Consider the following 14,033-nt stretch of genomic DNA (forward strand, 5'->3'; position numbering starts at 1 on the left):
TTTTTTGGTGTTATTTGGAAAAAGACCAGAAATTAGATAGAAAAACTAATTTTTCAACTTGAAGTAACAAGCAGCATTAAAACAAACAGAAATTACCCCGTATACGAGGATGGATCTCCCTCCTAAATACCTCACTCTTTACGCTAATTTTAGCTTTTGTCCCAATTATTTATAAACAACTGCTGAAACACAAGGGCGTGAAATGCCAGATATAGAGGAGGGGTTTTCCCTTTATATACGGGAAAATTTATGCTCTTTTAAGTTTTAATATTGCTCGTTGCTTTCAGTTGAAAAAAAAGATATTTTTTTCATTTAATCACTGAAAGGCTGAATCAATTCTCAGGGGAAAATATTGACATGTTGCTGATTTGAATATCCAAAAATAACCAGTAGCATATTTTTCTTTATCCTGATCTTGAGTAATTTCAAATCAGGGTTTTTGTCATGTTCATTCATGTAATGGAAGTCTTTTTATTGTATTCAAAATTTGAAAAAAAAGTGCAAAATACTCTTTAATTGTAAATTTCGTAATTGAGTTTTGACAAACCCCAAAATTAATCTGAGCAAAAAATTTATTGAAAATATCGAAATCAATATATTGATTATCGAAAGTAAAAATATCAATATATCGATGGATCGTTAATCAAAATACTGCCCAACATTACACAGTGGGCTAGGGAGACAATTGAAATAAAAAAAAAACAACATATTTTTGCTAACATTTCAATAAATAGAGATACATGTAATTTGATTATTGACCCAGTATATAACATTCTCCTTAATAGTAAACCAATAGCTTGTGAGGGTAATAAAGCTTTGCAAAATCACCAGGGCATTATATTTAATACAAGATTTAAGAGAATTGCAGCAACAGTAGCAAACAATAGGATTATTTCACAACAGAAAAATTAACTTCATTTTATTTTATCCCATTGCTTTGGTGTTCTCAATGAAACAGCTCTATTAGCTTCTTTGACGCTCAGTCACAGTAGCAACAATTGTAGATATTGATTGCTTTTATTTCTTAGTTTTAGGATTTTATTTGTTTTTAGGTTATTTTAGTTTTTATCTTTGTTTTATTAGCATTGAAGACGCCTCTATTCATACAGGCGAAATATCCGAGTCGTTTTAGGTTTTATCTTTTCTTTCTACTGGTCATATTCCCATTTGTTTCTTCTTTGTTGAGATTTCTCTCTTTGTTGTTTCCTTCTCTGGGATATCTCGACAGCTGCCCTTAAACCTCTTTCTAAAGCCAATGAACAACCGTTTACGCAATTCCAAATTCACAACTTAATATTTAGACATTTAGCAGGTCCTTACTTAAGATGTGGATATAAGATGGAGGAAGTTCAATGGTAAAAGCTTTTTTACGAATAAAATAACTGGTACGAATACTGGGGAAAGGGTTCAAAGCGCCTCTTTTTTCCGAGTTTCGACACTCAGGGCAGCATTCCTCAAGTTTATTATATAGACATGTGGTTTTAGATGTAGATTTAGCCAGTAGAAACAACAAATCAAAGAGCTATGTATAAAATAGCTCATAATATAAAACGGATGGCAATTTTTAAGAGGGCCTCTATGGCTTTGGTATCTTATATAGTCTAATTTGGACAAGCTGCATGTTATAAACTCGCTTCCTACTCCCCCCCCCCAAATTCTATTTTTACAGTGCATTTCCTCATAAAATTAACCAGATGTAAAAATATTCACCAAAAGACGGATTTATTTCTCAAATTAAACTAGATGTTCTAAAGACAAAAATTAAGGGAGTAGAGCAGCCCCCGTTAAACAAGCGCACTATTAATCATCTAACGGATAAATCACATACTGTCATTATAATTTAATCTTTTACATTTTTTTTAGGTTTTCTTTTATCACCCACTTATTTTAATTCCATCACCTTTACGAAACACAGTTACACCAGACGTAAAGAAAGTTCGTGGGCCAAGAAACGCCAAACTCCTTTGGCCAGAAAAATAAAATAAACTAAACTAATTGACTTAATTCAAACTAGATGACTCGTAGAGTCTAACTAAACTTTAACCTAAAGGACAGGATCAGAAAACTGACAACCAATCCAGTTGAACATCAAGCTTCCTCCTCTTCTTCAGAATCTGCTGTCTCTAACCATGTCAACCAACTGTTCACCTAAAAAAGAAAAAAAAGAAAAGAAAAATAGATTCAATCAAAAAAGGCAAACGTCAGATCAGTTTCAATATTTTTTGGATTTGCTCCTGAAAGTGAGACGCATATAGAATCAAAATAGCTCAAAATCTAAGAAAACGACCAGAAAAATAAAATGTAAGCATAAGAATATCGGATGAAATTCCTATTGCTGGCGCTGGCTTTAGTGGCCTTTTTGCTAATATCACTTTCGTGCTACTCTATGCTCAAACGAGAGAAACACCGGAGGAAGTCAAAGAGGGCTTCTACGCGTTGCAGATCGTCATACAGATAATACCCCTAATGAAAGACGGTCTCGTCATAGGCGGCGACTTCAATGCCAGAGTTGGCCGGAAGCTGGATAGTTCCTAGTTCTCTATTGGACCTCGTGGGTATCATAACCGAAACCCTAGTGGTACAGGTCGGCTTACTTTCATTATGCGGAATAACCTCGTAGTGGCAAACACTCACTACCAGCGCAAACATATTCATACTATAACACCAAGTTCAAGCGATAGACAAGCAAAAGTCCGCTTAAACTATCTCCGAATATAAAAAAGGTGGAGGTCAATGACACACGAGACTCTCGCGTTTTCAGAGCTGCAGACCACTAACTCCTTAAAACGTCAATAAAACTGGTACCTCAAGGCTACGGTCTTGTATATGACCCCCCCCCCCCCGAATCGATGTCTCGAAGCTTGTGTCTAGGTATGACACAAAGTGAGTTCCATTTACTTTTTTCAGTTTATAGAAAGCCTACCCACAATGATAGGTATTTGAATTTTCACTCTTGCCACCCTATCTCAGTGAAACGAGGGGGGGTTGTGATTGCACTGGTGGATAGAGCTTTCAGAATTTGTTCCCGGGAGTTTTTAGATTCTGAGTTGTTATATTTGAGGGATGTTTTATTTTGTAATAGTTACCCGATTAAATTCATTGATAAAATAATAAAAAATAGACGCATTAAACACAACAATAGGGTTATTGGGGTGTCACAGTGCACAGAATTGGACTTACCGAAACGTTTCATTTCTTTACCTTATGTACCTACTTTGGGGGAGATGCTTAAAAGAATTTTGGGTAAACATAACATTGATACTTGTTTCCAATCAGTGAGACTATTAGGTAGTTTTCTTAATTCTGGGAAGGATTTAACCCGGGGGGATTTAGTTAGTGGGGTATATAAAATTCCTTGTTCCTGTGGAAAGTTTTATATTGGTAGAACTCACCAACAATTTACTGAAAGATTTATTGAGCATCGCTACTCAATAGAAAAAACCCTACAACTAAGAAAGCCTCCCGAAACTTTTGTTTCGGCTCTAGCTGAACACACATTCTTTTATCCTGAACATTTTATACAATTTGATGAGGCTACAGCTATTTCTAATGATATAGGTTTTTCTCAGTGAGCGAGGGAGGCTATAGAAATTAAAAAACATATATTTGCTAATATTTCAATAAATAGAGACACAGGGAATTTAAATATTGACCCAATTTATGATATTCTTTTAAAAAATGAACCAATAGTCGATGGGGGAATTAAAATTTTACACAATCACCAGGGGACAAGATTACCCACTAGACCAAAAAGAGTTGCTTCAATTTTAGCTTACAAAAGGATTATTTCGCAACAGAATAATTAACTAAGTTTCAATTTTCATAAATTTTCCTCAGTTGCTCTTTGATTCTCATTGAAGTAACTCGCATAGCTGCTTTTCCCTACGTGGATAAGTAGCGACAATTGTATTTATTATATTTGGTGGTGGTTTTTATTTGTTTTTAGATTAGTTTTCTTTTAATTTTCTATCTTGTGCTGAAGACGCCTTGTTTTATACAGGCGAAATATCCGCGTTGTTTTAGTCTTTTAATTCTACTGGCCGTCGTCTCGTTTGAAGTTTTCTTTTTTAGAGTTTTATCTCTCTTGATTTTTTATTGTCATGTCTGGCCAGTTCGGCTTAAGAACTTTCGTTCCTTACCTTGGCCATAACAAACCATTTTGCTGCCTTGGCCGACCTCGATGATGATGAACCACCGACAGATGGTTGAAGTGTTCTCATTTTAAAGAAACTGTCGAATCTACAGCCAAAGAGGTCTTAGGCACCTGGAAAAACAAAACCAAGAAATCGCCACCCTATAAGGAACTGCGCAAAGCTTGCCACCTATCGAGGAAATTTTGGGACGGGGTAGCAATGGAAATTGAAAAAGCGAGATGAGAGACGATACAAGAAAGACACACCAACCATTTGCTGAAGCCACTGAAAAAAATCAAGCATATTAAAAGACACAGACGCACCCGCTCTAAAATACACAGACGGGAAAGTTAGTAATGACAGGGGGTTGAGGATTTAACGATGGTGAATATATTTCAATTCTTTGCTGAGTCTGCACACCCCCGAAAGGATCTTTCTGAGCCTGGATTTGGAACCTCTGAAGATCGGGGAGATAGGCGCGATCATACAACTCTCGACGAACAACAGATCACCAGGCGAAGACTCAATAGCACCTGAAATCTCTAAGCTCTTCCTCCCTTAGAAGTCCAGGAGTCAAACCAGACAATGCGGGAAGTCTGGGAGAAGAAATATGCACAACTTGACTGGAGCCAGTCTACTATCGTGCCAGTATATAAACAAGAGCTAAGAGCTCATATGGCAATTGTGACGAGGCGAGAAGAGCAAAGAGCCAAGAGATCATATGGTATGAGTTCTGACAAAATTCTATGAATCAATAGATTGATTTAAAAAGGAACATAAGAGGCTTAATGTCGGTCACGATTTAAAATAAGAGCTCTGAGCCACGATGTCCTTCTAAATATCAAAATTCATTAAGATCCGATCACCCACTCGTAAGTTATAAATATCTAATTTTTCCTCTCCGTTTAGCCCCCCAGATGGTCGAATCTGGGAAAACGACTTTATCAAGTCAAATTGTGCAGCTCCCTGACACGCCTACCAATTTTCATCGTCCTAGCACGTCCAGAAGCACCAAACTCGCCAAATCACTGAACCCCTCCCCCAACTCCCCCAAAGAGAGCGAATTCAGTACGATTCTGTCAATCACGTATCAAGGACATTTGTTTATTCTATCCACCAAGCTTCATCCCAATTCCTCCACTCCAAGTGTTTTTCCAAGATTTCCCCCTCCAACTCCCCCCAATGTCAAACGATCTGGTCGGGATTTGAAATAAGACCTCTGAGACATGAATTCCTTCTAAAAATCAAATTTCATTAAGATCCGATCATCTATTCGTAAGATAAAAATACCCCAATTTTCACGTTTTCCAAGAATTCCGGTTTCCCCCTCCAACTCCCCCCAATGTCACAGGATCTGGTCGGAATTTAAAATTAGAGCTTTAAAGCACAAGATCCTTCTAAATATCAAATTTCATTAAGATCTGGTCACCCTTTCATAAGTTACAAATACCTCAATTTTCAAAATTACCCCCCCCCCCCCCAATTCCACCAAAGAGAGCGAATCCAGTACGATTCTGTCAATAGCGTATCAAGGACATTTGTTTATTCTATCTACCAAGCTACATCCCAATTCCTCCACTCAAAGTGTTTTTCCAAGATTTCCCCCTCCAACTCCCCCCAATGTCAAAAGATCTGGTCGGGATTTGAAATAAGAGCTATGAGACATGAATTCCTTCTAAAAATCAAATTTCATTAAGATTCGATCCTAAGATTCCTAAGATAAAAATACCCCAATTTTCACGTTTTCCAAGAATTTCGGTTTCCCCCTCCAACTCCCCCCACTGTCACAGGATCTGGTCGGAATTTAAAATTAGAACTTTAAAGCACAAGATCCTTCTAAATATCAAATTTCATTAAGATCTGGTCACCCTTTCGTAAGTTACAAATACCTCAATTTTCAAAATTACCCCCCCCCCCAATTCCACCAAAGAGAGCAGTTCCGGTCCAGTTATGTCAGTTTCTATCCTTCCCATCCAGTTTCATCCTGATCTCACCGCTTTAAGTATTTTCTAAGCTTTCCGGTCCCACCAACTGCCCCCCTCCAATTTCGCTTGATCCGGTTGAAATTTAAAATAAGAGATCTGAGTTACGAGGTCCTTCTAAATATGAAGTTTCATGAATATCCGATCACTCCTTCGTAAGTTAAAAATACGCCATTTTTTCTTATTCTTCAGAATTACCCCCCCCCCCCCACAATAGAGCGGATCCGTTCCAATTATGTAAATCACGTATGTAAGACTTTTGCTTATTTTTACCACCAAGTTTCATCCCGATCCCTCCAATCTAAACGTTTCCCATGATTTTAGGTTCCCCCACCCCAAACTTCCCCCAATGTCACCAGATCCGGTCAGGATTTAAGATAAGAGCTTTGAGACACGATATCCTTCTAAATATCAAATTTCATTAAGATCCGATCACCCGTTCGTAAGTTAAAAATACCTCATTTTTTCTAATTTTTCAGAATTAACCCCTCCCCCAACTACCCCAAAGAGAGCAGATTCATTCCGGTTATGTCAATCATGTATCTAGGACTCGTGATTATTTTTCCCACCAAGCTTCATCCCGATCCCTCCACTCTAAGTCTTTCCAAGTTTTAGGTTTCCCCCTCCCAACTCCCCCCCCCCCCAAATGTCACCAGATCCGGTCGGGTTTAGAATAAGAGCTCTGAGCCACGATATCCTTCTAAATATCAAATTTCATTGAGATCCGATCACCCGTTCGTAAGTTAAAAATACCTCATTTTTTCTAATTTTTCAGAAGTAACTCCCCCCCCAACTACCCCAAAGAGAGCGGATCCGTTCCGTTTATGTCAATCATCTATCTAGGACTTGTGTTTATTTTTCCCACCAAGTTTCATCCCGATCCCTCCACTCTAAGTGTTTTCCAAGTTTAAGGTTTCCCTCTCCCAACCCCCCCCCCCCCCCAATGTCACCAGATCCGGTCGGGATTGAAAATAAGAGCTCTAAGACATGATATCCTTATAAACATCAAATTTCATTGAGATACGATCACCCGTTCGTAAGTTAAAAATACCTCATTTTTTCTAGTTTTTCAGAATTACCCCCCCCCCCCCAACTACCCCAGAGAGAGCGGATCCGTTCCGATTATGTCAATCATGTATCTGGGACTTGTGCTTATTTTTCCCATCAAGTTTCATCCCGATCCCTCCACTCTAAGTGTTTTCCAAGATTTTAGGTTTCCCCCCTCCAGCTCCCCCCAATGTCATCAGATCCGGTCGAGATTTAAAATAAGAGCTCTGAGACACAATATCATTCCAAACATCAAATTTCATTAAGATCCCATCACCCGCTCATAAGTTAAAAATACTTCATTTTTTCTATTCTTTCCGAATTCACCGGCCCCCCACTTTCGGTCAAATCGGGAAAACGACTATTTCTAATTTAATCTGGTCCGGTCCCTGATACGCTTGCCAAATTTCATCGTCCTAGCTTACCTGGTAGTGCCTAAAGTAGCAAAACCGGGGCCGACAGACAGACAGACCGACAGAATTTGCGATTGCTATATGTCACTTGGTTAATACCAAGTGCCATAAAAAGGAAACAAGGCGGAATGCAAAAACTGTAAAGGAATCTGCTTAATTGATGTAGAGGCAAAAATATTTGCAACTATATTAATAAACAGGTTCCGCGACAACTGCGGTAGAAGAACTAGACCTAACCAGGGAGGCTTCAGGTCTGGGATGGGTTGCTCTGACCAGATATTCAACTTAAGACAGATTGTAAAGTACATACTCAAACACAAGCAAGAGACGATCCAGGTGTTCATTGACTTCATTACTGCTTTAAACGTCTTACCAGTAAGACAAGGATACTTTTTACCCCTAACCTTGCTTTATTTCGTATCAAAGTGGATCATAAAAGCAATTGGAAGGTATCAATGATTAACGATAAATCCTTCCCTGTCAGGAACATCCCTAGATTATACCAACGATCTTGGTCTACTTGTCGATTCTATCCAACAACACAATCCGTCCTAGGCGACTTATCTAGTCTATCAATCTTCAAAGATCTATCGGCCTTCATATACGTCAACAGAAAACGGGAACGACGAGGAAAAGCTGCATTGGAGACGCACTTGTTCTTCTCGATAGAAATACCATCGAAGATGTTAACTCTTTTAAATACTTAGGTTCTGGCAACACCGCTGAAGAAATCCGAGCTCGTTTTACACCAGACCGGGCTGTTTTTCTCTCTTTGAGAAAACCCTATGGAACAAGCAACAAATTACATTGAAGACAAAATTCCAAATATATAATGCAATGGTGGTATCGTACTACTATACGGCTGTGATACCTGGCCCTTAAAAACCTCAGAAGTCCGGTACATGGATGTCTTATCTTAAATGCCTTCTTAAATGTCTGCTTGACAAAATTGAAGTCTTATGGATGTCTTATCTTAAATGCCTTCGGTATATCCTAAGGATCAGGTGATCTGCGAGAGTCAACAGCAATACCATCAGCATTAAAACTGTAAACAGGCACCCCATATCAAATGTCATCAAATACGGACGCCTCTGGTGATTCGGCCACGTACTACGACGCGATATGGAAGCGATGCCTGAAATGTCTTTCGTTGCCATTGTGGAGGAAGCGAGCCGGTGTCAAAAGAAAACCAACATGAAACATGTACAAACTGAATAAGTAGTATACCAAACACCAAGCAAAATTTTTTGTAAGAAAAAAACTGTTTTCAAGGTTTAGTTGCTATTAGAAAAAAAAAACAATATTAAAAATAACAATGAAGACTTATTCGTAGAGAGATGAGTAAGAAATGGGATCACATCCGTTTTGTCTGTATTTGTTTCTCTATAGCAGTTGTTGGCTGGCCTTCGAGCCAGTCTCCCCACCGGTAACAGTATGTTAATAGTGTTGTTATTATACCTAATAATAATAAAGAACTTGAACTATAAGACGCGCACCCCAACTTCCTCACTGCGGTAGCGAGAAATTTCATTTAGCGAGAAATTTCAAGTAGCCACCAATACAAACGGTGCACAGTTAGATGTCAGAGGAAAAGAAGTATATTATTCCAAAATGTATTACTATTGAGGAAAGGAAAGCATTAAAAACTACCAATAATTCTATGAGGTTTCCATTAAAAAAAAAGTTTCATGCAAGGTTTTATGCAACCAGAATTCTACTCAGTTGCTTTGCCGGTACGAGACCTTTTTTTTCTTAAAATTATTTCCAATAGGGGGGAGGGGGTCACTTGGGAATTACCTGGGAAACAATAAATATTTCAGAAAGCACGATTTGAATGGGATTTCTTGCAGCATGTGCTGACAGTGTCTAAGGGATGACTTAAACACGATGTAAAAGTTTTCAAAATGCTTGGCTATCACAAATAATGACCGAAAAAATAATGCAACCCAATAATTCTATATTTTGTCTACGATAATCTACGATAATTTATTACGTTACCCAGCCATAATAAATACTAATATTTTTTTTTGTCGCTTTAATAGATCATCAGCATTTTGGCAACGTGCGCATGGTGTAATTTTTCGCTGACCATTTAGCAACCATTTTCAGTGGCTTGTCACATGTACCATCTTGCACTTTAACGAGGTCATGATTGTTTACTGTTCTTTGCTCGCCTCTATAAGCATTTTCATATAGTTCTTTAGTTTTCCTTGGATATTATAAAGCATTTGGGTGACAAACTTTTTTTTTACCTTAAATAGACTTAATGTTTTGTTCATGTAGTTAGTTATTTTCCTAAAAAATAAAATACAGCAATCGTTGTTAATTAGTGTAAGTGATAAGAACCATCGGTTCAACGAACGGCTGAATGAATTGTAAATTATCAAAGGTCAGAATACACATTGTCTGACAAAACCACAATCCTTGAAGAAACAGAAAATATTAAATTATCGGAAATCGAAGTGTTTGGATCTCCGTTCTAATGGTTCCAAAATTATTCGGCATATATTTTCAAAATTTGGCTAATATATATATATATATATATATATATATATATATATATATATATATATATATATATATATATATATATATATATATATATATATATATATATATATATATATATATATATATATATATATATATATATATATATATATATATATATATATATATATATATATATATATATATATATATATATATATATATATATATATATATATATATGTTTCATAATTGAAATTCAAAATTCATAACTTATAATTGGAGGGATTCTCAAAGTATACTGTCGCTAACAGAAAAAGAAACATGTTCAATTATTTGCTGTTTTTATTTTGTAAAGAAGGTAGAAAGAAAAATCTTCGACCAAATCAACATAGTCCATTTGCAATGCATGACAAGACTCATTCGAAGGCAGGAGCTACTTGTTAAAAAGTAGCTCACCCTCCTCACTTTTCATAGCAGTAAAATACATGTTTCAAAACTTTCACAATAAGAAATAGTTTCGATGTCTATACCAAAGTTTTTTATCTTTATATAATTATGGTTCTTTTTCGTACAAATGTTGAATCTCTAAATTTCGTGGATTGTCCCTCAGTTACAAAAACTCACAGTTGAAAATTTAACCCTATGACTGTTCTTGTAACATGTGTATTTACCTGAAAAAGAGCTTTTCCTTTTCCCGGAACATCGGTTTTAAGATCTTCCTTCCACTTGAGAAAAGCCTCCTCTTCAATTATTTCCATGTCATATAAATTTCTAAACCACCTGAGAAGCATTCCTGAAAGATTTGCAAATAAGCAATGGCATGATAGATTAATATATCCAACCCCACGACTATTAGGCAGTCAAAGGAACGGTCTTGACTAATCCTAGTTTCTTCGTTCTATATTCATTCAGGCCTAGAAGTTATTAAAAACAAAAAAGAAAACAATAAAGTTAATGTTATTTATTTCAACAAGAAGCGACGAGAGAAATAAACAAAGGCGATGAGGGAGAGAAAATAGGGAATTAGAGAGACACCAAGGAGGGAAAGAATTGAAGAGGGAGAGAGATTGAGAGAAAGATTTGTTATATTTCAACTAATTTTTGAAAAATAAGGACTAATTCTTGTTGAATTTCCTCGTATTGACGAAAATATGTAATTTAAAAAGACTCTTCAGCTATATATTACTTTAACTATTATGACGCAGGCGAGACTTAACTAATATCCCTACAGGGAACAGCCTTGGCAGACAATTATTAAAACTGAAACATTTCCTCTTCTTTCAAAAGAAGTCAACTGCTTCATTAAGTACACATAAGGAGGGTTCGTATCCAAGTGAAAAAATATGAGCTTAAAAAGAGTAAAACCTGAAAATTTTTCAATCGAGTATACTAATTCCTGTCAAAACCTCTTTTTAGAACTTGGGAGGTGATTCAGTTCCGGCTCTAAATAGAAAAGACCGAATAGTATTGAGCAAAGACCGAATAGTATTGGAGAGGCAACAAGGTGTAACAAAGTAAATCATGGTTACAAAATCACCAGCAAGGGTCCATAATGGTACGCTTAGAGATCAGTTAGGCCTATATGCTAATAATCATATTTGAAAAAGCTTTTTTTTTTTTACCAATTTTTATTTGTCTTTTTTTTTCAGAAAAGAAGGAAGGTTTGGTCAAAATTGTACCTAGGATTATTTTGGCTTTTCGTTTATGAGTTTGACTATAGGCAATGAGTATAGGATTAAGAACACTTCGAATAATGGTAACGTTGGCCAACAGCTTATTTCCGTGATCTTCATCCTAAACACCATATAAATCATGCCAAACCTCAGTCGACAAAACTCCTGACAGTTAGGCACCGGGTAGCACTAGGAAAATGTTGCCCAATATAGCTGAGCCATCAGTTTTGCCAAAACTCTGCTTTCAACTTTCTTTCTTTTTTTCTCTTTAATCTCAATTCGTTTAATTTTCGGATGTAGCACATCTAGGAGCGACTTTTAATTATTTCTATTTTCATGCTATATTTTTTTCTACGGAATATTATTCATCATTGCATGCTAAAAGAAGTCTGCTTGACAAAATTGAAGTTAGCGCACCATTACCTTTAGGAAATTGAAGTCCATGTATAAACGATTGTAGAGCATATAGAGCTGTTATCTCAAGCTGTACTTGATCATTTAAGAAAGACCCGAGGACAGGTCTATACTTCTCAAGAAGCTCCTTTTCTTTTTCAAAAACTCCTTTCATTTTATCATTTCCTGCTTCACCACACTCAGCAGATCCGGATTCCTAAAAAAAAGGCAATATCAGCAAAGGATCAGGTAACTTTAATTAGCGTAATGCTACCCTGTCTCAACAGCTCTTCTAGCTATAGAGATCTTTAGAACAGTTCTCTCAGTGAAAAACGTCCAAATTTATTATTTAAGAGTTACTTAAGCCTAGTTTTCGGATTATCAACATTTTAATGAATCCATCTAATACTTCAAGACACTGTAACCTTACTATTGAATATTCTCATAAAAAAATGAAAAATAAACCCCTTTATAGTATATCTTATTCCGTTAATAGTTTTAAAATGTTACTGAGTGAAGCTTTTTGATACACAATGAAGTGGACTAACGAATGAAGGTAATGAAATGGAAAAAAGAAGAGCCTACCGTCAACTACAACCAAGAGAAAAAGTAAATTCTATACGCTAAGCATTGGAGCCTAATCATTTCGCTTATAAAAGATATCCAAATTGTTGCCCCAGATTCTCAATTAATAGTAAATAACGATCTCTAGCCTCACCAATAACTGGAAATTTAAAAGCACGTTAAAAAAATCGTTTCAAGAGACTAAATTAGTTAAATTCTTTTCTTCAATTTTACAGCATATGCCCTTCAGCAAATAGATGTACACACTGAAGATGATAGTACCTGTCAGGTATCAAAAGAAACAATATGAAGCATTGTATTTATAAATCACCTTCTAAAAAAACAGAAGAATAAAGAAAATCCATTTTCTAAATTGACCAAAATGTGGAGTCTATTGAGAGACAAAAAAAGACACAGTAGAGAGAAAGGGGAGGAAGAGAGAAAAAGGAAAATTATATTCTATTTTTCAATGCTCCTCATCCCCCTTCATTATACAAGAAGTCACCCTACCCAAAGCCTTGCTCAATATTAAAAATTAAATTGTTGTCAGAAACAAGGTCTTATTAGATCCATACAGAGAAAAAAAAAATTAATTGCCCCAATGTACTATCAATTACACTTACGCCAGTTTTTCCAAGTTCATGAAAACAATTAGATGAAAGCTAAAATAAAAAAGAAAAAGGAAAAAAACCCCAGCAGATTGACACTAGACAATTTGGTAATATCAGCCATACTTCAATCAATAATTACTTTGTACACTTCATAGTGCACAAAAACTTCATGTGTTTTTCGTTAGTGTTAACAGATAAAAGGTGGGTGGAAAGGATTGTAGGATCATGAAATACAATGACATTAAGGAATCTGGCTAAGTATGTTGATGAAGGGCTGAGTACATCGGGAAAGATGTATCTCTTTATAAATAATTTCGTGAAGATTCCTATATAATGACGTTTTTCTTCTTAATTTATTTGTGTTTTTTTGTTGGTTTTGTTATGTTTATATTCTGTCGTTGTTTTTCATATGGCCCGACGGCTTTTTTTTGGAAATACATACACACATACATACATTCTATCGGAGTATCGACGTAAGACAAACCCACAAGTGTCTCCCATTTATCTTATTATTAAATTAATTTCTCTTCCTGGCCCTCATCACATCAGATCTAAATTTCCAGATGGCTATTATAGTCCTCGAGCCAAAGACCCATAATGCTCAAAACAAGATTTGGGTGGGGGCAAGACCCCCCCCCCTACCAAAGAAGGGGATCCAAAATCTTTACCCGATTGGCTTAGATCTTGTATCTTCAGGTCCTTGGGCCAAGGGCACCTAAATGCA

At 36.3% G+C, this 14,033-nt stretch overlaps 1 protein-coding gene across 2 annotated transcripts in view; it reads right to left on the reverse strand.

Moving 5' to 3' along the window:
- Positions 1–1,705: 1,705 nt before the first annotated feature.
- Positions 1,706–14,033, reverse strand: part of LOC136041344 (eukaryotic translation initiation factor 4 gamma 2-like) — a 61,165-nt gene continuing 48,837 nt past the window's right edge. For both annotated transcript variants that reach the window (XM_065725975.1, XM_065725976.1), the window contains exons 13-15: positions 12,165–12,351; positions 10,740–10,861; positions 1,706–2,148 (exon numbers count right to left, since the gene is read on the reverse strand). In XM_065725975.1, coding sequence (XP_065582047.1) covers positions 2,089–2,148; positions 10,740–10,861; positions 12,165–12,351 — 369 coding nt within the window. In that variant the 3' untranslated portion in view covers positions 1,706–2,088. The remainder of the gene's footprint in view (positions 2,149–10,739; positions 10,862–12,164; positions 12,352–14,033) is intronic.

Source organism: Artemia franciscana, unplaced genomic scaffold (assembly GCF_032884065.1).
Source record: "Artemia franciscana unplaced genomic scaffold, ASM3288406v1 PGA_scaffold_166, whole genome shotgun sequence".
NCBI lineage: Eukaryota > Metazoa > Arthropoda > Branchiopoda > Anostraca > Artemiidae > Artemia > Artemia franciscana.